Below are 26,439 nucleotides of genomic sequence, written 5' to 3'. Positions count from 1 at the left end.
CGGGCGGCGGCCCGGGCACCTGGGGCTGAGCTCGCGTGCGACGGGGCCGGCGGGGCCCGGAGTTGCAGACGCTGGAGTTGGGGCTTGCGGGTGGGGTCTGGAGCCCGCCGGGCAGGACGAGGGAGGTCCCGGAGGCTGAGGTTGGGGGCGTGGAGGCCGCCTCTCCGGGCGGCGGCTGCGGGGCTCGGGGGCGGGGTTCCCCGGCGCGGGGCCGGCGCGATGCCCGAGTTGCGGCGTCCGGGTTGCGCGCTGCCGGCAGCTGTTGGGGGCTGGTGCCTGGGTTGCAGAGGCCGCGCTTCCTCCGCCCGGGTGGGGGTTGCACCTGCCGGCTGCAGTCGGTGCCCTGGTTACCTGGTCTGGACTCCCGGGCCGGCGGGTGGTGTTGAGAACCGGTTGCCTGACAACGCGCTGACGCTTTCCAGAGTCAGCCCCTCCCAGCGCCCTGCTCCGGAGGCCGGGCCGCATCTGCTAGCTAAGCCTCCCCCAGCTCTGTCCTCCTGCTCCGGAATGGTTAATGTCTAACGCTGGCGTACTTGTGAGCCCTGGCAGTGCTCCTGGCGCTTTGCTTTGCAAATGCAAATCTTCACCTTAACGCCCGTGAGGTCGGTGCTGCTGTGAGCCCTCCCCTCCCTGCCCTCGGTGGTTAACTGGCCCCTGGCACTTGAACGTCTTCTTTAGAACTGCTTAATCCAGTTTTTATTAAATATTAGCCATGGGACACATCTTTCTGAGAGAGTCTGGTTCTCAAGATTACAGGATTAAAAAACAACCAGATTTGGGGGAAGACTGGATGCTAAAGTGAACCATCAAGTTTTCAAACACTGTAAAATGCACGGGCCTAAAAGCGTCCTGAGGCTCTATTTTATACGAAAGAATAGCTTGTCATGTGGACAAGCAAAAAGAACCCCTCGGAAACCTGCAGGATGCTTTCTTTTTTCCTTATTCTCTGATTTTTTGGTGGTTCAGTGTAGTATCTGCTGGAATGCTCTGCAAGAGGAACTTTGCTGGTTTCCTGGACCAAGGCAGGGTGCTGGTGGGTTTAGAGAAGGTAATTCAAAGCATGGTGTTTCCCAGATAGTTTTTCTGGAAATAATGTGTTCAGATCTATAGCTCTAACTATTACAAACTTAAACAAACTTCAGGCTCTGTTTTTAACATCATCCCGACATACATTGTGTTCTTCTTTCCTGAAAGGTAGAGGTCCTTGAACAAATGCTTGGGCAATTTTGCATAACCCAGAAGCTATCTAATATATGCTGCTGCCCTTAGTCACCATTAGTGATGTATTATTAGCTACTAGAAGACTTCAAGATGGTTTTAGTATAGTTTTTCATTCTTTCCTTGTATTCTCCTTCGCCCTCTAACTTCTCTTTCCCCCAGTAACATAGGTGGTTCTGTATTTGCTTCTTGGTATTTGGATTTGTCAAACTTTAGGTGTACTCTTGGGAGGTGATTTGCTCATGTGTATGCCAGGAGAAAAAGATTAAGAACCTTTAATTTGGTGGGAAGACCTCCAGATGGATAAGTGAGAAACATTTTTCTGGTCACCCTCCCGCCCCCTTGTAGAACTCTTTCACGGGCTCTTCTCCCACCCCAACCTAGGTGTTATCACTTCCAAAAAAATCTGGTTTTGGTTCTCTTTTATTCTGGTATCTTTTCTCCCAAGCAGCGTTGTTACACCTGAACGATTAAATACTGCTATCTTTATGTTGAGCTTGGGTTTTATTGAGTTTCAGATGTATTTCAATTGTTTTCTTAATATCGCCACTGGATCGGGTATCTCATATTCAACCTGTAAACCCTCCTCTGGCTGTACTGTGAGTCCCAGTGGCATGGGGCATTAAATGTATCCAAACCGGCGATAAGGATCATGTTTTACTCATCTGATCCTCCTAGCATGTAGTGCAGTCTTGCTTCAGGAGGGGAGTATTTTCTGTTTCTCTTGCTTCCATAACACGAAGCAAATTGACGCTCTATACTTGCAGGGGGAGAAGACTAGGAGCAACATTTTCCTCTTCCTTGTGATTTATGAAATTGAGGGAAGGAATTGGCTATACTAATTTTCTGGGTCCTTTTGTGTTTTGGATTTGCCTAATCTTAGCAGAATGGATAAATTATGTTCTTATATTTCTATTCATATAATAAGCACTAATAACCTAAACTTACTATTATTTTTTGGCCTAAACTTATGATCTAGAGGTGTTGTGTTCGGAAGCTTGCCTTCTTTTTTTTTTTTTTTTATAAGTCCTGGGGACTGAACCAGTAGCCTCAGTATGCCAAGCAGGTGTTCCACACTGAACTAGACACCATCAGCTGGAGGAGGCTTTCCTTTTGAAAAGTGAATGTTTATATACACAATGATTATGGAAATACAGCAGTAATTAATAAAATAAATAATTTAGTGATTTCTAAGTGTCAGATTCTGTGCCATACATATTAATGCATTTTATTATTAATTTATTTATGTATCTATCTATCTTTTTGAGACAGGGTCTCTCTATGCAGTTCAGGCTGGCCTTGAGCTCACCTTGAGCCCAGGCTGGTCTTGAACTTGCAACGATCCTTCTGCTTCAGCCTCCCAAGTGCTGGGATTACAGGCATGCGCCACCACTACCGGCTTTATTTTTTTTTTATAACAACTCTGGAGCAGATAGTTTCTTAGTTGCTTTTCTGTTGGCTGAGACAAAATACCTGACGCCCAGAATTAAGGAAGGAAAGGTTTATTTTGCTCGGTTTGTGGAGGTTTCAGTCCATACTCAGCTGGCTCCAAGGAGGAGTGGCACATGGCATAGGGCAACCATTCATGATGGCAGAAAGTAGCTAAAGCAGCAAGAGCAAAAGGGAGGAATGGCAGCAAGCAAGCCTCCCTCTCTTATATTGTATGCAAGCTACCCACCCTAGGGTGGTGCAGCACTCACACCCATCGTCCCAGCATTGGACCATGAATCAGTCATAAACTCTAGAAGTCCACCCCATGACTGCGTATGGCTTTGGGGGGACATCTAGACACAAACCATAACAGGTAGCATTTTATAGATGAGGAATTTTAGACATAGAGAAGAAATGTGCCTGACACATCAATCACATTGAATCAGTGATGGAAATAGGTTTCAAAATTCCAGATCTTTCAGTAAAACTGAAAACTCTTTACATACTATGTAAATACCTGTTGATAATACTTGGCAAGTCTGATGTGGTGGCGTATGCCTGTATTCTCAGCACTCAGAAGGCTGAGGCAGGAGGATCACCATGAGTCTAAGAACAGCCTGGGTTACATAAAGGAGTTACCTAAGCGAGGCCAGCCTGCACTATACAATGAGACCCTGTCTCAAAAACAGAAACAAAAAACTTGAGAAAAATACCTGTTAATAATGTTCTGCAAAAAGTTGTGTGTGATACTTTGTAGAGTGTCTGGAAGATAGCCCCATTGAGGTTTCTTTCAGCTGATTTTCTTGGCAATTTAATCCTCAAGTTATGAACAGTCTTACTGTGTTTCGTACATAGACGCTACCCATCAACCCAGTCTCTTTTATTCACTAAGTAATTTGTGAATAATTTTATAGCTGAAATAGTTTTGTATAAGTTGTCATGTGCCTTTAAAGGTGAGCAAAAGTGTCCATGACAGCTAGAAATTGGCCTGTTTTATTGTCTAGGCATTGTGTTGTTAGGAATTTGCCTGGCATTCAGAGTGACTTTGTGTCCTTCTGTTGAAGATAAACAATTCTATAGAGTGCCAGTATCAAAATAAGAGCACCCAGTATCTGTGATGATCCAGATAGTAACAGACACTTCATGTCCAAACATAGATAAAACATGAACATTATCTAAACCAGCAGTCCCTAACTTTTGGCATTGGGGACTGCTTTTGTGAAAGACAGTTTTTCCATGGACAAGGGCTTTGGGATAGTTTCAAGATGACTTATACACATTACATTTATCGTGTACTTTATTTGTATTATTATATTGTAATATATAATAAAATAATCATACACTTCACCATAATGCAGGATCAGGTAAATAAAATAATGAGTGGGCCATGTGCAGACTGAAATAAGTGTTGGATTGTAACTAAAAGCCTGCCCACTATGTGCAGCTTGTCACTTGTCACTTACTGATAAGATTTCAATATTAGTCTGGGAGCAGTTGATTTATTATATCTCTGTGCAATCAAACCTCTACTAATGTTAATGTGTATTTGTAGCCTCTCCTCAGGGCTAGTATCACTACCTCAGCTCCACCTCAGATCATCAGGTATTAGATTATCATAAGGAGGGGACAGTTTAGATCCAGTGCATGTGCAGTTTGTACTAGGGTTTGTGCTCCTATGAGAATCTACTGGCCTTGCTCATCTGACAGGAAATGGACCTCAGGTGGTACTGTGTGTGATGGGAAGCAGCTGTAAATACACCTGGCAGCTTGCCTCCCGTTTTGCAACCTGGTTCCTAACCGGCCCCAGACTGGTACCTCTAAGCCATAAAGTACTGAACATTCCTTCTCCCAGCTGATAGGAATAACTTGTGTTTCTCTACAGGTGTAACCTCATGCTATCAATAAAATTTATTAAGATGTTCAATCATATAGCCTAGTGGGGTAGCGCATGCCTGTAATGCCAGATCTCAAATGGTAGAGGCAAGAGCATCACCACCACAAGTTAGAAGCATTTCTGCTTAAGTTCTATGGCAAAAATATGTGCATTTTCTCATCACTTTTATTTCTATCACATCTTTAGGAATATTAGAATTTTAAACAGTGATATTTTTCTACCTGAAAACTTATTTGCTGTTGAGCTATTTTGAATATTTACTAGGAAAAGTCTTTTGTGACAATTAGCAAACTAACAGTGACTGGAATATATTAACTTTTGTTGGTTTGGTATATAGTTGGTAAAGCTATACTTTAAAATTAATATTCTTTTTGGAAGTGGTAATGACATGAAATTTACATTATGTATTGCTTTATTGATAACAGTTTCAATTTTTTTTCTTTATGATACTAGAGCTCGAACCCAGCTGTGCTCTACCACTGAGCTATCCCAGCCTTTTTAATTTTCTATTTTTTGAGACAGGGTCTTGCTAAGTTTTGCAGACCGGTCTAGAAGTTGTGATCTTCCTGCCTGAGCCCCAAGTAGCTGGGATTATAGGCCTGTGCCGTTACACCCAGTTCAGCATACTGCTTTAGGTAAAGCATATGTTTCCACAGTTTTACAAATTCTCATTGTTTCCCAAATGTTAAATTCACTGGATGCTTTTTTTCTTTAAATTTTTTGCATTTGAAATTATTTATCAGTGTTTTGTATTTCTTCTCTCTTTTACTCCACTAATTAAATTGACCAAAATTTTTTATACCCTTCTTTTAATTATTCCTTCTATGTATTTTTTTCCCGTCTTCAGTTATTTTGTCACCTCTGCAAGTAAACATTGCCCAGTATTTAGTTCTGGGTCATTGCTTGTGCTCTCTTACTAGAGCCTGGCTATTATGTTTAATGTAGTTAGCTCTTAAGTAAACACCTCTGCTGTGGTCACTTCCTTGAATTTGAATCTTGAAGCTTCTAACCATCTGCTGGAAATTTCCATAAGCACATCTTACTAGCTTCAGCTTAACATATATAAACCAAGCCCTTCCAAACTAGCCAGTTTGTTTTGACTTATTTTCATGCAGGATTCCATGCGCATTTTGTTTCTAAGCCTTAACAAATTAGTGACTAGTGGGTCCTTCTTGTCACATATCTAGTTGGTCATTAATTTGATGAGGTTTTCAGAAAGCAGTTTTAGAAAAATTCTAGTTTCAGTGAGGAGAGTAGTTTTTTTTTTTTTTTTTTCCTTTTGTTTCATTTTTAAATGGTGTTGGCTAGGTGGGTGACACATGCCTGTAATCCCGGCACTTTGGAGGTTGAGGCAAGGAGGATCATTGAGTTTGAGACTAAAAGCCTAAACTACATGTGAGACCTTGTCTCAAAAAACAAAACAAACAGACAAACAAAAAACCCCTACACCCAAAATGGTGCCAGAGCGAGTGATGTGGTGGTGCAAGCCTGTGATCCCAGCTACTCAGGAGGTTTTTTTATCCTCTGGTGGTGGTGGTGGTGGTACTGGGGATTGAGCCCAGGACCTACATCCCCAGACCTTTTAAAAAATGTTTTATTTTGAGGCAGAGTCTCACTAAGCTGCTACATTGCCCAGGTTTGACTCAAACTTTTTATCCTTCTGCTGTAGCATCCCAGAGAGATGGGATTATAGGTTTGTGCCACGCCTGTTTCTAGCTACTCTGGAGGCTGAGGTGGGAGGGTCAAGAGTTCGAGACCAGCCTGGACAGTTTGAGACCCTGTCTCAAAATGAAAAGGCCTAGGAGTGTAGCTCAGTGGTGTAGGGCAACCCTGGGCCCTATCCCCAGTACTGCATACACACACACACACACACACACACACACACACAGTGCTTGAATGTTACATTCATATACTGAAAAAAAATTGAACCCGACTTTTACCTTCCAAACCCTGAAAATTAACCTTAAATGGCTCATCGGCTTAAATTGAGATGGAAAATTTTTAAAAGATCTGAGAGAAAACAGAAGAATGTACTGGGTTAGGCAAAGATTGTTTTTGATGTGATACAAAAAGCTCAAACAATAAATTGGTTAAAACTGATAAAAAATTCATAAATTTGGCTTAATAAAAATTAAATACTTTTACTTGTTAAGATAGTATCATTAAGAAAACCTACAAACCACAGCCTGGGAGAAAATATTTAAAAACATTTGATAGTGGATTGTATAAAGTAAATATCAAGAAATTTTGCAGTTCAGTAAGAAGGAAACAATATGATTATTAAAATGGGCAGAATATTTGAATAGACAGTAAGCCAGTGACTATATGTATGAGTGTATGAGTGGTAAATAAGCACATGAAAGCATCCTTAACAGCATAGTCATCAGGGAAATGCAAATTAAAACCACATAGAGCTGGGTATGGTGGTGCATACACGTAATCCCTATACTCTGGGATGGTGAGGCAGTGTTATTGCCCATTTGAGCTCAGCCTGGGCATTCTAGCAATTTAACAAGACCTTGTTTTAAAAAATAAAATGGGCTGCTAATACAGCTCAGTGCAAAGGCCCTGGGTCCAGTCTCCAATATCATAAGAAACAAAACAAAAACCACATAGAGATACTAATACATATCCATTAGAATAGCCAAGATAAAACAGAACGAAAATAGCAAGCTTCAGTGAAGTTGTATAGAAATTGTAACCCTTGTACACTGATGATTGGAATATGAAATGATACAGCAGGTATACTTTGAGGAACATCCTCAATGTATTAAACATAAAGTTTATGTGATCCAGCAATTTTGCTAGATATAAGTCAAAGAGAATTGAAAACATGTTCACACAAAAACCTGTATATGAGTGTTCATAATAACATTATTTATACATAGCTAATATCAAAAAAAATCAAATGTCTAATAACAGATGAATACATAAGATACGGCATTTTCATGTGATGGAGTACAACTTAGCAGTAAGAAGCAAACGAACTACTTATAGTTGTCTACATAGATGTCTGCTTAGTGACAGATGACTGCAAATGTAAATCTCAGAAACAGTGGAAGAAGCCAGATAAAACAACATATTATTTATCTATTTCTAGGGAATTAGCAGATTAGACAAAGCTGTGGAGAGCTTGGTTTCCCAAGTTGGGGAGGGAGTGAGGAATGGCTGTAGTGGGTATGAGGGAACTACTTGGGATGATGGAAATATAAAATAGGATTGTGGTGACACTTGAACAACTTTGAATTTACTAAAACTCATTGTAGCCGCTCACTAAAATGAATGAATTTTTTAGTATATAAATTATTTCTCAGTTAAAACAGCAGTTTATGAATTTAAAAATTCCAGGGCTCATTAACAAAAGAAATTCCACACTGATAATAAACCAATAAAGGGGGTGAAGGGAAGGACTGTTGTTTACAATAGGATGAAAGTGCTGACTGGTAGAATGAAGGTGCTAAGTACAGATTGGTGGAATTAGAAAACTAGCATTTTGCAGCCATACAGAATCAGGTTTGACCAACTAAAAGGTGCCAGTGTAGAGCTGGGTGTGGTAGCACATGGTTGTAATACTAGCCTTTGGGAGGCTGAGGCAGGACCGAGAGTTTGAGGCCAGACTGGGCTACATAGCTAGTTTATGGCTGGCCTGACCTGGACTGAGACTCTGTCTCAAAAGGAAAAATAGAACAAAATGAAACGAACAAAAACCTAAAAAGGGAGTCACAAATCTAAATGTCAGAGTACATGTGGATTGGAAGTAGGGTATTTACATAGTCTAAAAAAATCCCCAAGCAGACTGCTTTTTTTTTCTTTTTGAGACAGGGTCTTGCTGTGCTGTTCAGGCTGGCCTTGAGCTCACTTTGTAGCCCAGGCTGGTCTCGAATTTGCAGTGATCCTCCTGCCTTAGCCTCCCGAGTGCTGGGATTACAGGTGTGCCCCACCATCCCTGGCCAGACTGCTTTTTGTAAGAAGGATTCAGAAGAAATCAGACAGCATCTTGACTGGGTGATCAATAAATACTTCACTAGTGCAGGGCAACCAGATACGTCTCTGCTGGTGACACCTTGAGAATGACACAGCTAAGTGTAGTAGTATTCGTGCTGAGAATGTTTACCCTGAATTTAGTTGTTAGGAAACATCAAGCAAACCTCAGATGAGGACTGTTCTATTTAGATAGTGGATGGTTTGTGTTAAAAGACTATTCATGTCATAGGAGACGAAGGAAGGTTTTGGAGATGTTCCAGATCAAAGGCCAAAGAGACATAGAACAGTAAAATGCAATAATTACACTGGATTGTGCGCTGGAGAGAGGCAGAAAAATGTGCCATACAAGCCATGATTGGGTCAGTTGACAAAACTGGAATGTGGACAGTAGATTAGATTTAAAAAAAAAGTGTTTCTGAAGTTGATAATTATGTTGAGGTTGTGTAAGAAAATAACGTGATTCTACTTCTAGATCCCTAGGGGGTGCTGAGGATCTAACACAGGCCCCATGCTGCTAAGGAAGCCCTTCTCCCTGAGCTGCATTCTCACCCCATTCTTAAGAAAGGCACGCTGGAGAGTTCAGGGTAGAGGGCTGTGAACCTGTAATTCACTCTCTGAATAATTTTATTAAAAGTATGTGATATAATGACCTTGTGGGCACAGGCAAAAATAAAGCAAGTGGAGCAACATCTTCCCAACAGGGAATTAGTAAATAGTACATGGGTGTTCTTGGTATTATTTGTACAATCCTTCTGTAAATTAGAAATTATTTTTGAATAATCAAGCTCTCTTTGAAAAAATGCTTTGACTCAAGGATTAAAGTTTTTAGAAAATTTCTTTAAAGTGTGTCGTAGGCTTTTCTGGGGAGTTGAGAGAGGAGTCAGGCAGGCATATTTCTGATGAAGTTTAATTCTGAAACTCTCAATTTGCTAAGTAAAATTGAATACTAAATTTGGGCTAAACCTTTATGTTAATATTTAGGCTACAGTTCCTGCAATATTTGTGCTTACCTAAGAAGTTTTTTCCCCCCTAGAAGCTTCAAGATGGATGATGATTTGGATAAGTTTATTGAAGAGCGTAAAGCCAAATTGGCCAAAGATAAAGCAGAACTCAAACATGACCCACCTTACATGGAAATGAAGGTAAAGTTAATAATTTGTTGTAATATATTTTTAAAAAACTTTCTTTTCTTTTTTTTGTTTTGTTTTGTCTTTTTGAGACGGGGTCTCACTCTGCAGTCCAGGCTGGCCTTGAACTCACTTTGTAGCCCAGGCCAGTCTCGAATTTGCAACTATCCTTCTGCCTCAGTCTCCTGAGGACTGGGATTACAGGTGTGCGCCACCACACCTGGCATTAAAAAACTTTCTGTGTAAATGCAAAACATCTTATGTAAGAGAGAATCTTCTATTTCATGCTTTAATTTGGCTGTGCTGTCATTCTGATTTTAACTTGACTCCAGACAAGACTTTGGTGATTGAGAATAGTTTTTCTGTCTTCTTTCTTTTTCTTTAGGCAGGGTCTTGTTCTGTAGTTCAGGCAGACCTTGAACTCACTATGTGGCCTAGGCTGGCTTTGAACTCATAGTGATCCTCCTGCCTCAGCTTTCTGAGTGCATCACCACACCTGGCTGAAAATACAGTTTTTCTTATGTCTCACAATATTTCCTTTCTCTCATTGGAGTTTTAATGAATGATCAGGTGATCCACAAGATATGTTTTTGTTTTTTGTTTTTTGTTTTTTTTTGCTTGTTTGTTTGTTTGTTTGTTTTTTGGTCTTTTTGAGAGAGGGTTTCACTATGCAGTTCAGGCTAGCCTTGAACTCATTTTGTAGCCCAGGCTGGCCTTGATCCTCCTGCCTCAGCCTCCTGGGTGCTGGATTACAGATGTGCACCACTATGCCCAACATCCCTGAGATGTTTAGGAAACCAGTTCTTGTACAAAGAACTTCCAGAAAAAAACAAAACAAGTAAAAGCAAGTTTACATATTCTGTTTGATAGATTTTATTTATTTTATTATTTAAAAAAGTGTTCTTGAAATCTACATTTGTGAGTTAAGATAGTATATTTTGTACTGTTTGCTTTTCAGACTATAAATTCATTAATATGATTGCTTCTGAAAGCATTGTCTGGGAAGTTTGTTTTTTCTCATTTTGATGAAAGGGATTCATCCGCTTGGCAACTGCTGAGAATATGGTACTAATCTAGACATACATTGCATAATCACTCATGTGTATGTAATGAGGTACAACGTTTATTTATTTATTTATTTTTGTTTGTTTTTGTTTTTGTTTTTCTCGGGTACCGGGAACCGAACTCACAACCTCGCGCTTGCCAGGCAGGCGCTTTTGCCGCTGAGCTAAATCCCCAGCCCCTATTTTTATTTTTTATTTTTTTGGTTTTTCTCCGGTACCAGGAACCGAACTCACGACCTTGCGCTTGCCAGGCAGGCGCTTTTGCCGCTGAGCTAAATCCCCAGCCCCGAGGTACAACGTTTAGATTAGTCTGTGCCATACGTGTATATATAGTTACAAGAGTAACCATATGTATTAGTTTGCCCGAGTCATTTCTGGCTCACCTGTTGTCCATGTCTCATGTAGTTTAGCATTTGTTCTAGTGGCACACACCTGTAATCCAAGCACTTGGGGAGCTCCAGCAGGAGGATTGCCACAAGTTTGAGGCCAGCCTGGGCTACACGGTGATTTCAGGGCCAGCCTGAACTACATAGTGAGACCCTGTCTCAAAAAACACACACAAAAAACTAATTTTACTTACATAGTATTGTTTATTGAGTGCTAGCTATGGATAAGACATAGTCTTTTTTTTTTTTTTATTTGACACAGTCTTGAGGGTTCTATTTCATAGTAATCTGTGAGCTAAGTGCTGCGAATTTTCCAATGACTGAACTGAGAGATGAGGAGGTAAGTACAGTAACAAGACTAAGGCGATCTAGTTGGTGGAAACAGGCTTTGATCCTTGGGATCTTGATTCCAGTGCTTGTTTTCTGAGCCACCCTACTAGGTTGCCTTTTTTCCACAATAATCCTTCGTAAAATAATCCTAACAAGGGGCTATTCCAAGGGCTTTGTCTATATCATTGCATTTGTTCATGACATGCATGAGGGGGGGAATATTGTTTTATACCTCAAAAAAAGTGAGGCTGCCGGGCGTAGTGGCGCTTGCCTGTAATCCCAGCACTCCGGAGGCTGTGGAATAGGATCATTGTGAGTTCGAGACCAGCCTGGGTTACAAAATGAGCTCAAGGCCAGCCTGAACTGCATAGCGAGACCCTGTCTCAAAAAGACAAAAAAAAAAAAAAAAAAAAGTGAGGCTCATCAGTGGTAGATTTGGGATTGTAACCTTCATTGAACTCTGAAATCTTTGCTGTTTTTTTTTTGAGACAGCGTTTCACTGTGTAGTGCAAGCTGGCCTTGAACTCACTTAGGTAGCCCAGGCTGACCTCAAACTCACAGTGATCCTTCTGCCTCAGCCTCCTGAGTCCTGAGATTATAGGCATGTGCCACCATGCTTGGCCTCTGAAGTCTTTGATCTTTTTTTTTTTTTTTTTGGTTTTTCTCCGGTACCGGGAACCGAACTCACGACCTTGCGCTTGCCAGGAATGCACTTTGCCGCTGAGCTAAATCCCCAGCCCCTGAAGTCTTTGATCTTAATCACTGTAGTATTAAGGACCAGCTGTACAGTGTTTGGAGTTAATATGGTGTGAAGTGTATAAGTTTAAATATAGGTTTGTTATCTCTAATACTAAGTAGCACGTATATTTTAAAATCTTTGTGAGCTCACTTTGTTGCACAGGCTGGTCTCAAACTTGCAATGTTCCTTCTGCCCTCAGCTTCCTAAGCGCTGGGATTACAGGGGTGCAGCACCATGCCTGGCAATTTTTTTTTTTTTTTTTTTTGGTGATGCTGAGGAACATGAATAATAATCTTTATTTCTCTATTCCAGAGTCACCTGCTCATCAAGGCTTTGTAGTCCCTCCCATAGCTTTTTTGGGCCCCCAACCTTATTTTTAAATTGTTTTCATAGCCCTTCCCTGTCACTCTTTATATGGTATAATATAATTGTGTACTCTTATTGGACTTCTCCCCAGCAGTTTTTAAGTTTTGTAATGGCAAAACTTTTTTTTTTTTTTTTAACTAAGATTGGTATTTCCAATGCTTGGCACAGTGCCTGGGATTTAATAGGGAGTCAGTGAATATTTGCTGATTTAGGACTGGGGTTGTAGGTCAATGGGTAGAGTGCTTGCCTGCCATGTGTTAGACCCTAGGTTTGAGTCCCACATTAGAATATTTCTTACAGTAGTTAAATACCTTTGGTTAATTTCTCAAACCTTACACTAAGTGTTTTCTAGAATGTACCATGTAATTTTGTCATGCTGTTTAAGTTTTGAGGTGAATTGCATACTTTGTTGGATTTTTTCTCCTTGATTTGTAAATATTATGTCTTTCAGGGAAAGACATCAGAGCAGCTTTCTGAAAATAGTAAAATGCTAATTTCCATGGCTAAGGAAAACATACCACCAAACAGTCAACAAACCAAGGGGTCTTTAGGTATGTCATCAATGTACTGAACTATATTACAAACATGTTCTCCTAAAGATAATCTTAGAAAAAAAGGAAAAAATACGCTAAGCTGGGTTTGAGAAATTCTTTTTTTTTTGGTACTGGCAATCGAACTCAGGACCTTGCACTTGCCCAGCCGGTGCTTATGCCACTGAGATATATCCCCATCCTGAGAAGTTCTTCGTAGTCTGTTGTGAAAGAGGTTTGTCTTGTCAGAAAAAGTATTTCTTTGGACTCTTACTAATTTTCCTCTCTGAAATCTTACAGAAGACAGTAAGATCTATATCATACATGTTTTTGTATGATATTGCCTTGGTTACAGTTTATGGAAATCATAGCAGTAAGTATGTGCAATGTAATTAAAGTTAATTGAAAAACTTCAGTGGAATTTTGTGTGTGTATGGGGTGAGAGTGACATTTTGGTTTGTTGGTAAGTATACTTTTTAAAAAAGAAAATGTATGATACTTTATAATTACACATTTTGTGAATTATTCATGATGGCTGAAACTTTTTCACAAAAAATAAGCGAAATGTGATGAGTTTATTTGTTTAAAGCATGTTCATCTATAGACTATTTTTCATGGCCATAGTTATATTCCTAGGTTGTTACCTGTTTTGATTTTGTATGCCATTGGATGAAAAGCGATTCAGGCAAAGAGACTTGAATAATTAGTGGGCTTTTGTCCTCTTTACTAGAAAAACAGCTCAAAGTGAATGGTCTACTTTTTAATACACAGATATATAGCTGTCTCTTTCAGTTTTGATTATTAGGTAATACAGAGCTTCAGTGAATTAAAGTATTGTCTTTTGGTAAAGTTCCTTAATTATTAAGGTCCTCAATTTCTTTAACCATAAAGTAAATTGGATTATCTTATAAATGTTTATGAATTGAAAATTTGATTATCCTGAGATAATTTTTTAAAGTTTATTTTAAAAAAATTTAAATTTCAGTTAGTACGTGTTTACAGTATATAATAATTACATTCATCGTGAAGAATGGGTACATGTACATAACATATCTCAATTCTTTTTTTTCCCTTTCTCCTCTTCCTTTTTAAAAAAATATTTTTTGCAGGTATCAGATTCATTTATTTAGAAGGCCTTATATGAACTTAATTATCATAATACAGATTAAGAGCCAGATTACCGGGCAAAAAACCATAAAAAACGCATTTAAAAGTTCTGATAGTGGACTCTTTCAAATATTAGGATCACTAAGGTCAGACAGAATCACTTTAAAGTTCTCAGGTTATAAGCAGGGCATCATGGTATACAGGTCTGTAATCCCAGCTTTTGGGAGGCTGAGGCAGGAGGATTGCTGTGAATTTGAGGTCAGCCTGGGCTATATGGTGAGGTCAAGCCCAGCCTAAACGACTACATGTCTTAGAAAACAAAACATACATATAAAAAATGCAAGTTATAGCTTTTTTTGAATTTTTTAGCTTTTTGTTTCCTGTTCTGTCTAATAACCTCTGTCTTAAAAGGTAGTGAGACTTGTAATCCTAACAATTTGGGAAGTGTTAGCAGAAAACAGGACTGAAAGTTCGAGTCCCACCTGGCCAATTCAGCCAGTGTCTCAAAGAAAAAAAATTTTTTTTTTTAGTAATTTAAAGACAACGCCCTCTATTTCATTGGCGTTAATTAGGCCTCTGATAAAGGTCCTCTTCTTGCTTTGTGTATTTCCTGTGTGACTGCCTCTACTCCCAGGGCTTTATTTGCCATTAATGTGTTCATGATTTCTAAGTATGTATTCCAACTCCACTTTCTGTTGTGATTTTAGACCCCAATTTTTTTTTTTTTTAACAAACTTCAGGTAGCAGTATATAGTGTCTTATTTCCTACTGGACATCTCTACTTGGATGCTGTGGGCTCAAAATCAGTGTGTGTATATTAACTTACATCCTTCTTCAACTTTCTGGTGCTCTACTTAGTCATCCTTGACTCCACTCTTTTTGTTGAAACTAAGGCCTAAATCACAAGTAAGTTCATTTTTCTCTAACCCCACTAGCATTCTTTTATGTAGGCCTCCATTGTCTCTCATCCTTTTGAAGTAGCCTCCTGTTCTTTTTGTCTTGTAGTTCAGCCCTCCTCTACTGCATTTCTGCATTAGTTTCGATACCTTTCCAAAAAATGAATCTGATCATGTTAGTCTCTGCTGCAAGCCTTTCAGTGGCCTCATATTTCCATATAATTTCACCATTTCATTACTTCCAGGTTGGGTTGGCCCTTCCTGCCATGTCCTCCTCTGCATTGGTTCTCCCTTAAAGAGTAGTTTGGAACTTGTCCAGCTCTTTGTTGTGTGACAGTGTCGTGCTAGCTTACTTGCTGCTGTATTTCCACTGTTACACAGTGCTTTGCACTTTGGTGCGTGGCAGAGATGTTTTGAATGACTTCATCGGTATTCTCATTTCAAAAATAAGGTCAGTTCTCCAGGGCATGTAGAATTTAATTTTCATGGAATTTTTTTACTGATTAAAACTAATCATTTTTGCTGTATGTTAAATCTTACTAAAGAATATCATGATTTGACTAATTTTATAACTTAAAAGCATTCAGTTTTCCTGAATAATTGTGACTTTAAAATTAGGCCAAATACATCGTTTTTGACTCTGGGAAAAATGTAATTTGACAATGGAGAGTTTTTCTTGAGTGGTTTCATCTACGACTCAGAAAATGGGTCTGATAAAGGCCAGTTTGAAATTGTGTTTTGACCTAAGAGGTGAGTAAATAATTAAGCATTATAGTAATAATAATACATAAATCAGAAATACTCATTTTGGCCATTGAAAACAGTATTGATAACTTATATAACCCTCATGTAACACTGTATTTTCATGATTTTGTAAGTCGATTTGTTGGATTATGGTGATGTACATTGATGCTATCCATGTGGCTCATTTTCCCACAGTTTTATCTCCCATAAAAGGATTTGAAGTAGTATTACAGTGACTTTTGATACCAACTACCGGACACCTTTTTATTTTATTTTTTACCTGATACTTTTGATACCAAGGTTAAGGGCACAGTTCTGTACAAGACTGCTCTCACTTCAGACCACCAGCTGCAAGTTCAGAGAGCCTCAGGCCATCCTCACTTCTTGCCAGCTGGTTAAAAATTTGGGGCTATTTGCTATCCCCTTGGGTTCAGTAATTACCTTGAATGACTTACAGACTTACGATTACAGTTTTACTTCACCAAAAGTATACAGATCGGAAGCAGTTAAAGGGAAAATCACATAGGGCAAGGTGTGAGAGGGTCCAAGTGTGAATTTCTGTTGGCCGTAGGGTCGCACACTCTCCCGGCACACTAGTGTGTACCGAGTATGGCCAGCCAGGCTCACTTTGAGTGTTAGTGGGCACAGTTTTTATGTGGATTTCTTTGTGTAAGCAAGATTGAATTGTCCCACTGACTCAATATCTAGGCCTCATACTTTTTCCTTGGGGCTGGTTGATGTCACGTGACCCGAAGGCCTAACCCTGTAATCCTGTGGTTGGTCTTTCGGGCATGACCAGCTCCCCTCTGCATCATCTCTTTCTATAGGCTCCATAGGAGCTTCCCATGACTTACTTTGTATAAGCTATTTGGTAAGGACAGAGAGAACCACCATGGATAACAAAGACTACAGACCAGTAATCCTCGTTAATATAGATACCAGAAGCCTCAAGAAAATATTAGCACATTTAACCTAGTGACATATAAAAATAATTATTCACTAGAGGCAAGGGATTTATCCTAGGATTGCAAGTTAATATTAACACCTGAAAATTGATGTAATGTACTAAATGGAATTAAGGACGTAGTCCTCTCACTAGATCCAGAAAAAGCATTTGACAAAATCCAGGTGCATTCAGGGTAAAAACTATCAAGAAACGAAGAATAGAAGAAACCCTTTATTCATGGAAAAGAACATTATAAAATACTTACTGCCAACATCATCATGATGGTTTGTGATTGTATGCTTTCCTCCTACGCAGGAACGAGGCAAGAATCCCTGCTTCCACCACTTTTAGTCAACATTGCACAGAAGGTTCTAGCCAGAATAGTGAGAGAAGAAAGGGATCAAGGTCAGAGAAAGTAATGAAACTATATTTGCAGAAAACATGCTTCTGTTCGTAGAAAATCTTAAGGAATTCACAAAAATTATTAGAATAAATGAATTCAGTAAGTTCACATGATATGAGATCAATGTCCAAAAATGAGTTGTATTTCTATGCATTAGCAATGAATAATCTGAAAATATTATCAAATAAATGATCCCATTCATGATAGGATAAATTATAGTAAAATACTTAAGACTAATAAAAAAGTACAAGACTTACACGTAGAAAATGCAGATACTAAACCTGGCTGAGGGAAGTTAAAGAATGTGTAAGTAAACGGAGAGGCAGTCTATATTCATGGATTAGAATTGCCAAAGCAGAAAAAAACCTGGAAGCTATCTGAGAAGAAACCAAACAGTGTTCAAATTACTCTTGATAAACTTTTTCTTTCCTTGTTTTTTTCAGGACCTTATGTATACTAGCCAGGTCTTGCTTAGTTGCCCAGGCTAGCGTTAAACTTGTAATCCTCCTGCTTCAGTCTTTGAGTGGCTGGGATTAGTTTCATGCTGCTGTGCCTAGCTTTGTGTTATTTTTTTGTTTATTTTCTGCAGTACTAAGGTTTGAACTCAGAGCCTTTATACTTAGCTGCATCACCACACCTTCTAAAATTTTTTTAAATATTTGAGGCAGGGTCTTGCTAAGTTGTTGTTACCCAGGGTGGGCTTGAACTTGTGATCTTTCTGCCTTTGTCTCCCAGAGTGCTGGGATTGTGCAATTGTATACTATTATACCTAGCTGTTTATCGACAAAGAAAACATTTTGATTTCTAATATTTCAAATTTCATTGTGCTAAATAATAGTTTCACTATTTAAAAATTATCCTTTGTATTTATAGCAGTAAAGAACTTGTAATGTTTTGTTAACAAACTCATGAAGGTGTCACAAAAATTGTAAATTTTTCTTTGATCTGTAAGATTGCTGCAGTTTCAGCTTGCGTGGTCATTCTTACAGTTCTGAAGTACCATGCAGAATGAGAAGTACTGCACATCACATTCAAATGGGCTATATTCCAGGAATGCAAGATTCATTTAATATTTGAAAGTCAGTCATCTTAATGAAATACAACCAAATATCATGTAGTTATTGATAAATGCAGCATTTGACGAAATTCATCACTATCATGATTAAATTTCTCAGCATTCTAGTAGAAGGCATCTTAATCAGATACACAGATTATTAAAAAATCCTATATTTTAGCATTATTACTGGTAAAATATTGACTGCATTCTCCTTGAGTTCCGAAAAAATACAAGGTTGTCTACTGTCACTTAATTTTTTTTTTGAGACAGGATCTCATTTTGTAGTCAGGCTGGCCTAAAACTGACTGGCCCAGGCTGGCCTCGAACTCATGGCAGTCCTCATGCTTCAGCCCCTCAAGTGCTGAGATTACAGGTGTGCGCTACCATGCCTGGCTTTTTATTTATTTATTTTTTTTACATAGTGCTTTTCCACGGTAGTAGAATTCTGAAAAGAAGAAAGTAAATGTTCTATGGTAATTTGTTTTATAGAGTATTTATTTTTGAGTATTTTATTAGAAAGTAAATTAATTTTAAAAAGATGGCATGCTTTAATTTTAAATACTTTATTTAACTCACGACTACTATAGAAACCAAACACTTCTGATTGTGAAGTCCTGAGCATATGATAACTATCTTAGGATCACTGATGTTTACCTATGAAATGACATCAGTTGAAATGACCCTAAAGTGACACTAATGCTTAACTTGCCACCAGAGTCATCAGAAGACAGCAGATGCTTAAGTAAGTCTCACCATGTTTCTTAGTTCATTAAGCCATTTAAATGCCAGTATTATGTTAAAAATGAGTGGAATATTTAAATATATTCCATAGTTCTTACCTGTTAACGTTGTACAGTTTTAGTACTAGATAACAAAAACAACAATTAAAAAGTTAAGTTTAACTAAACCTTAAATTCATGTAATTCAGAAAGCATTTTTTACAGTTACTTGTCTACCAAGACAGATATTACAGATACTATTTGAATCACCCATAAAAGCTAAATACCCTTGATAAATAACATTGAACTTTATATGAATAGCAGTTTATAAAGGAACATGAATTATATTTTTCTTCCCATTCTTACACGTAAACCCACTAAGTGCAATTGAAAAGCAGTGGTAAGAGCTACCTTAAAGACATTACTTTTCAGAAAGCTGTAACTTGCTGAGCGTGGTAGCACATCCCTTTAATCCCAGCACTCTGGGAAGCTGAGGAAAGAGAATCTCACGTTCAAGCACAGCCTGGGCAACTCAGTGATTTAGTGAGACTCTGTCTCAAAAATAGATTTAAAAAGGATTAGAAATGTAGCTTAGTGAAGGGTCTTGGCTTCAATCCCCAATATGTACTGTAAAAACCAAACCAAACAAAAAGCGGCAAATTTCTTGTTTCCAGCCTGAGAAGCTGAGCCTGTGGGGAGGTATCATCCTTGTAGTCCTGTTGTCTTTTTCTCCTTGACACAATAGAATATACATTGTGACCTTGTGTAACTTGACATGTAACCCTGGTAACTAGTTCTTACGCCTCCTGCCTATGTAGTCAGATCTTCAAAAGCAGAAATGAGATACCAGCAACGGTGTTCTTTTCTCCCCTTTTCTCATTTCTTTCTCCCTGTTCAGGCATTCATTTACATATTCATTTGCATGCCTATTCTGTAACATTTCTTGGTTACAAAAATTGAATAAAGCATGGCTCTTATTTTCATGGACCTTATAGTTTAGTTTCATAACATGATACTCTATTCTGAACATGAGAATCAAAATTCTCTCCTTAGGCTTAATTTCTGTATTTTTAAAAATAAGGCTTAGATTCCTTTATGAGGAGAGCATTCCTTTCTAGGGTGATTTAAAACTACAGGCATATGGAATGCTTTAGATTCTTTTGAAGAGGGTTGGGAATATATGTGAGGGGTGTTCCTAAGGAATCCTCCACTGTGCCTGTCACCTATCACCAAGAAGTTAATTAGGCCGGAAGTATTTATCAAGAGAATTCCACAGTGTTTATAGTGGGAGGTGGGGTTTAGTATTCCATAAAGGCCAGTATCTATGTTTGTATTCCTTTGGCCTTTTCCGCTGAAACATTTTAGTGATGTAATAAAACAGTGATGTGACACATGTATAAGTTTCCACCATTTAGTTGCATTATGAGGAGTGAGGGACAAAGATGGTGATTTTCATAGCAGTTTATAAACTGTGTTCAATATTTTATCTATAGTGCTTGTGATACCTTAAATTTTTTTATTGTGCTTAGAAATATTTTTAATACTATAGTAGTATAGTACGTATATATATAATATATATATAGTAGGACTGCAAAAGGAAAGTAGCTTCAGAAATCTGAATATTCATTTCATATCAGTGGTTCTTGATAAAAAAAACTTACTGCTAATTATTTGAAAAGTAGTAATTTGATTTTTAACAGCTCTATACATATGGAAATACCATAGTTTGTTATAAAGCATATAATTCAATGGTTTTTAGTTTTAGTTTATGAATTGTGCAGTCATTGCCATTATCATCATCTCCAAATGCAATTTAATTTAATTTAAGGACACTGTACTGAAAATTCAGTTTTCAACAACTAACATCCATTTACAGAGTTTCTGCTTGGAATGCTGAAAAAATTCTAAAAGTGTTATATAATTTAAGAGACAGGAGACCAGATGGAAAACAGAAGGATTTTCTTCTAGCTTTAGATGTATACCAGCTTAGCTGGTAAATCTAAAATGGCTGAGTAAAGGACAGACGACAGGTTCCAGCTTTTACACTTTTGGTCAAGGGGGTTGGTCTTTGGCATGGAACTTGTGGGCACGCAGAAGAATAAAGGGAGTTTGTCAAGCTGTGACAGCTTTGTATCTTGGTGGCCCTGCTCAGGCATAACAGGATGTTATGGGAATGGGAGTTTATAAGATTTCACTTACAGGGTCAAAAGTTACTGCTTCAGAAGTAGATAGTGACTATATAACATTATGAATATATGTACTTAATATCAATGAATTATATGCTTAAAATATGGTTAAAATGGTAAATTTAATATTCTGTCTATTTTGCCACAGTAAAAATTTAATATCCATTTATGTGAAGTCAGAATAAATGGCTTAACTTTAAAATTCATTCGGGAAGTTTTCCTAAGCAACATATGGCCCTAATAATTTTTTCTCGGAAACATATTATAGCAAAGATACTCTTTGCTAAAAATCATCTTAATCTTTCCAGACTGAAAAATCCCATTAAAATTGTATAGATATTTATTTTTATAGAAATTAAAAAATAAAATTGTCAAGAAGTGAAAGTAACTAGCTTTTCTTTGATATAATTTTGCTGCCCTTGAAAATACAATAAAGGACTATTTAAACAGGTGAAATGGAAATACAGCACACATATGAGTGCATGTATAATAAATGTTTATAGATGAATAAAAGTATCTCTGGAAGGAGAAGAAACACAGTAGTGTTGATTGTTGTGGGCAGAAAAAGAGTGACTAGAAGTCAAGGGTGGGAAGGATAGTTTTGACCATCAATACATTTAAATGAAAAGATTGCTGAATTCTAGTTTAGAATCAACATAACTATGTTTCTTCTTACAATACTTTGTTTTTTTACAGGAGATAGAATGTCTTTGAAACTGTTTCGAAAATGAGCACTCACTTGAGGTTATCTTCTTTCTAGGAATTGATTATGGATTGAGTTTACCACTTGGGGAAGACTATGAACGGAAGAAACATAAATTAAAAGAAGAATTGCGGCAAGATTATAGACGCTATCTTACTCAGGTAATGGGCTTTTTTAATGAATTGGGTCTTATGCCTCAGAGTTCATCTCCTAAATCTGCTTTTGTAAAGTATTAGTCATATGTGTTTAATTCTCTGTGATATCTAGCAAAGTAATATAAAGTTAAATGATGTATGTGACATTCACAGAGAAAAAAATGATGCTGACAACTCATGCCGTAGAATTATAGAGTCTTTCTGGCACTTTAGCCTAGTGGTATAGAGTGTGCTCAGCGTGTGTGAGACCCTGGATTCCATTCCCAGTGCCGGGGAAAGGAAGAAAAGTGGTGGCTGACAGATTCTTGACCTTTGGAGTAGGGAAGTGGGTTCTAATTTAAATGAGGTTGTTAATTCTGGTTGTTCATGCTTTCTGTAGTTAGCAGGGTTTAATTATGACTTCCTAATCTTCTGCTCTCTCAAGCCACATATTAAAATGGTTATTAACTAGTAACATGTTATATTTATGATTGTTTCATTTAACAGAACTCTTATTTTAGATGTACTTTTAAAATTATATAATAGCTAAACTAAGTGTTTATTGTAAGTTTCAAAATGCAGTGTACTTTGTAGTTTATACAAAATTCTAAAGAAGCGTGGTATCTCTAGTCATACCAAGATATTTTTTAGCCTTTCCTTTGCTTTATAATTTTGTTGAAATGCACAAATGATCTCTTAATTACTGTGATTTGTACACAGAGGGAATGGGCTTTAACTGAATACATTTTATCTGTACTTTGTTTCTCTTGGTTTTAGGGCATTACACAAGCAAAGAGAAAGGTAGGGTTGCCTGCAAAATGTTCTCCTTTAGTTTAAAAGATATAGTAGCTTGCAATCATTTACATTTCTATGATTGAAGCTAGTTAGAATCATAGCTTCACTTGTGATTTTGAGATTTTTCGTGGTGTCATTTTGAATCCTTGGTTTTAGCAAGATGGCACACTCTACATTATAATATTCCATTAATACAATCACTACTTTAGATTCTTTCTTTGCGTTTGTGTTTGTTGCTTCCTTGTGCATTTTTATAAATGTTCTGCAGCTACTGTAAGTCTGTTTGTTTCAGCATGCTACTTTTTGTTTCCCAGCTCTCTTAATCATAATAAGATTAATGGGATAGTAGAATAGTCAAGATATTTGTAAATATTTTGAACTGTGTGTTTTCAGTAACTGGATTACTCTATATTTTTGCTCTAAAACCTGTGGATTGCATTTGTAAATTTGTATTGGAAAACAGAGAAGTAGTTTAATAGTATTATAAAACTATTGTTTAAAAGAAGCTCACACATTCATTCACCACTCAACTAATATTTTTTAAATACTTATCATGAAGATGAACCAGGTATGGATCCTGTCTTCAAGGGATGTGGAATCTAGTTGTGGAAATAGTGTTCATAAAATTCAGAGTGACTTAACTACCAGAAGAAGCATATGATGATCATGCAAGACCTTTTAGAGGATTGTTGTTTGTCAGCCATTACAATAGAAATAAAATTTGGTTAATCCAGAGTGAGATCTGAAGAGAGAAAGCTTTTCAGATGGAAAGTACTGTGTAGAGTGAAGGATTTCAAAGGTAAATTTTAGGTTTGTGTGAGTGAGGCATAGTAGGTTTTCCAGCCTGACTGGATCAGAGTATCATTCTTTTTGAGGGTAGTACGAAATAATCATGTTAGAAGGCACTTATGTGTGATAGTGGTGAAGCAATGTATTTCCTTAAGTAGCCTGTGAAGTGATTCGCAGTGATTTAGTGATAACTTGTGTTTTAGGACAGATTCACACGTCAGAGATTCTCATCTTAATATTCTTAAATTCCTATTTCAGCATCTTAACTGTTCTCATTTTACTAATGCATAATCCATTCTCCATGTTACTTTCCAGATTGCTTGTATCTCTAATTGATTTTGTTGTTGTTTTGGTGGTAGTTGAACACAAGGCCTTTGTTGTGACCTATATCTCCAGCCTTTTAAAAATTACTAATTAAGTAATTAAAATTTTAGACAGGGTCTTGCTAAGTTACTGAGTTGCCCAGGCTGGGCTCAAACTCATCATCCTTCTTCCTGAGCCTCACAGAGTGATGGGTTATTTCTGTGCAAGGACTACACTCAGCTCCTAAGTGATTTAGATACGTCAGTGTCTCCACGCTGACGTCAAGGTAGAAATTGAAGTTTCTTAGCATGGCATCTTTCACATACCAGATTGAAATAGGGTTGTCACCTCATTGTCTTCCCATCCACTACCTCAACCTTATGGAGTCAGATTTTCCTCTAGGATAGCTTTTTCCTCTGCCATATCTGATATTTTCATTTATAAATTTTGCATTACTGGGTAACTCTAAAATTAGGGAAAAAGTGAAGAATAATTGTGGCTGGTGTTTCAGAAAAATGCAACCCAGTATGTGAGAAACAGCTGTGAAAGAATAAGGTCCTGAAAAGCTGAGGAAAAAGATATAGCTAGATTGGGACAAAGCACAATTTATTAGACACACACGGAAGTACGGTATGTCTTAGGCAACAAGATAGAGGCTCCCTGAACCCCAAGGCAAGGAGGAAGGGATTTATATGTTAAGTGAGATAAAGATGGGCCATGGTCAGCTGGAGTAAATCTAGCTTTTCTAAAAATGATTAACGTATCCAATGGCAGTTAAAAAACAGTTCTAATATCAGTTAAGACATAGTGCTGGCGTCAGTGGCTGGCACAACATGCTTAGTGTAGTACCTTAAAAGACTTTGTCTGGTAGGTCCTGGGATTCATGCTAGGATTACCTGGTAGGCAAAATGGCTGTAATCACATCAAGGGAATATAAAAATTACCTTTATGAAAGTGAAAGAGATCTAGGATTCAAATCTCTGAAGGAACGTGAAGGAGTTTTTTGATGATGAATTATCAAGAATATAGCTGTGGCAGAGGAGCAGTATTTTTATTTTTATTTTTATTTTTTTTGCAGTATTTCTTTAAAACAAGAGACAGTTTTTGGATGATACCTGAAAAGGTGGGAGTTGGAAGGAAAGCAAGAGATAAAGAAAGTTACACTGGATATGAGAAAGTAGCTATAGCTCCTTTAGCTTCTAGGATATGTATAGTTTCTAGGTGTCATCCTGAATCTCTTGTGGCTCCTGAATCCGCACTTTTAGATTGTACCTTTCTTTCCTTTCTTAGTTGGTGTTTTAAGACAGGGTCTCATGTAGTTCAGGCTGGTACTGAACTCAGTAGGTAGCCCCAGGCTGGCCTTGAATTCGCAATAATTCTCCTGCATTAGTCTCCAGAATGCTGAGATTGCAGGTGTGCACCACCATTCCTGGCTAGATTATATGCATATTTAAATTAAAAAATAAAATTTCTTACTTTTGCCAAGAAAAGTCATTAGAACATTCAGGTTTCTAGTTTTTAGAATAGAGGATGCTTGACCATTTAACAATGCAGAAAGGATATATTCTCAGAAAAAGTTTATTTATTGAATCAGCAAATTATTGTCTCCAGCCCAGCTTCTCTGTCCTGAACCTCACCTGTTCTATTTGATTGCTCACCTGATGTTTTCACTTAGAAGTCTAACTGGTGGTTTACATGTTAAGAACGTCTAAACGGGTCTGAAAGGGAACTCTTGATTTATGTTCTTCCCACTCTCAGCCCTTAGAAGCCTGTATTATCTATAATTTATCTTTTATTTATTATTTTTTGGACACAGCAATTATGCTTTTCTGACATACCAGTGAGTCTGCATGTATCAAATAATGTAGACACACAGTAGGGACTTTATTTTTTAAATGAATGGGAGAATAACTAAACATTTTGGAAAACAATCTTGTCTTTATTGTTTATTTTTTCACTTTATCGTAAAGTTGAAATGTTATCCAAGACCTGTGTTGAGGATAAAGAAGTGCCAATGAAGGAGTAAAGATTTATAACTGTCTTTCCAGTTATAATTCCAAATGTTTTTTTTTTTTTTTTTTTCTTTTTTTTTTGCATCTGTAGCTCCTCAGAATACACTAGGTCTATAGTGTATGTTGATATATAGGGGATAAACTGACTTAAGCATCTAGTTGTGTGTCTTATTTCCTTTGGCAAAGAAGCTTGGAATTCCATGCAACCAATTTTCAAACTGGCGTTTATAGCACAACTAATATGTAAATTCAAATTTAATTAGACTATTAATCAATATGCTTTCTGTTTTTAAAATTAATTTTATTGGTACATTTTAGATATACATTCATCATAGGGAATTTGTACTGTACATGATGTATCTTGATTGTTCTTTTGTCCCCAACCCCTCCCATCCCTTCAACCCCGCTTCTCCCCCCTTATTTACAAAAGCTGTTTCAATTTTTTCTTTCATTTTATCTTCTCCCTTCCTTTCTTCCTCCTCCCTCCCTTATTCCCCTTCCCATTTGAATATTTTCTTCCTGTTTCTCAGTATCTATTACACATTTTGGTCCTTATTTACCCTTTTGGTTTCTCAA

General features: G+C 37.7%; 1 protein-coding gene across 12 annotated transcripts in view; it reads left to right on the top strand.

Annotated features, from left to right (window-relative positions):
- Positions 1 to 26,439, top strand: part of Cspp1 (centrosome and spindle pole associated protein 1) — a 105,691-nt gene that overhangs the window by 1,911 nt on the left and 77,341 nt on the right. For 6 of the 12 annotated variants that reach the window (XR_262258.2, XM_013518154.1, XM_013518153.1 and 3 more), the window contains exons 2-5: positions 9,561 to 9,669; positions 12,991 to 13,090; positions 21,888 to 21,991; positions 22,742 to 22,765. Coding sequence is in view for 10 of the 12 variants with exons in the window: in XM_013518154.1 (XP_013373608.1) it covers positions 9,561 to 9,669; positions 12,991 to 13,090; positions 21,888 to 21,991; positions 22,742 to 22,765 (337 nt within the window). In the remaining 2 variants the exon portion in view is untranslated. Of the gene's footprint in view, positions 1 to 398; positions 603 to 1,030; positions 1,049 to 9,560; positions 9,670 to 12,990; positions 13,091 to 18,945; positions 18,965 to 21,887; positions 21,992 to 22,741; positions 22,766 to 26,439 lie in introns of those variants that run through there. The other 6 variants (XM_005392131.2, XM_005392128.2, XM_005392129.2 and 3 more) reach the window with 5 other exon arrangements.

This window comes from Chinchilla lanigera, unplaced genomic scaffold, assembly GCF_000276665.1.
Source record: "Chinchilla lanigera isolate Chin_1 unplaced genomic scaffold, ChiLan1.0 scaffold00043, whole genome shotgun sequence".
Classification (NCBI taxonomy): Eukaryota; Metazoa; Chordata; class Mammalia; order Rodentia; family Chinchillidae; genus Chinchilla; species Chinchilla lanigera.
The sequence above is the reverse complement of the archived record's forward strand: the minus strand, read 5'-3'. Positions and strand labels throughout refer to the sequence as shown.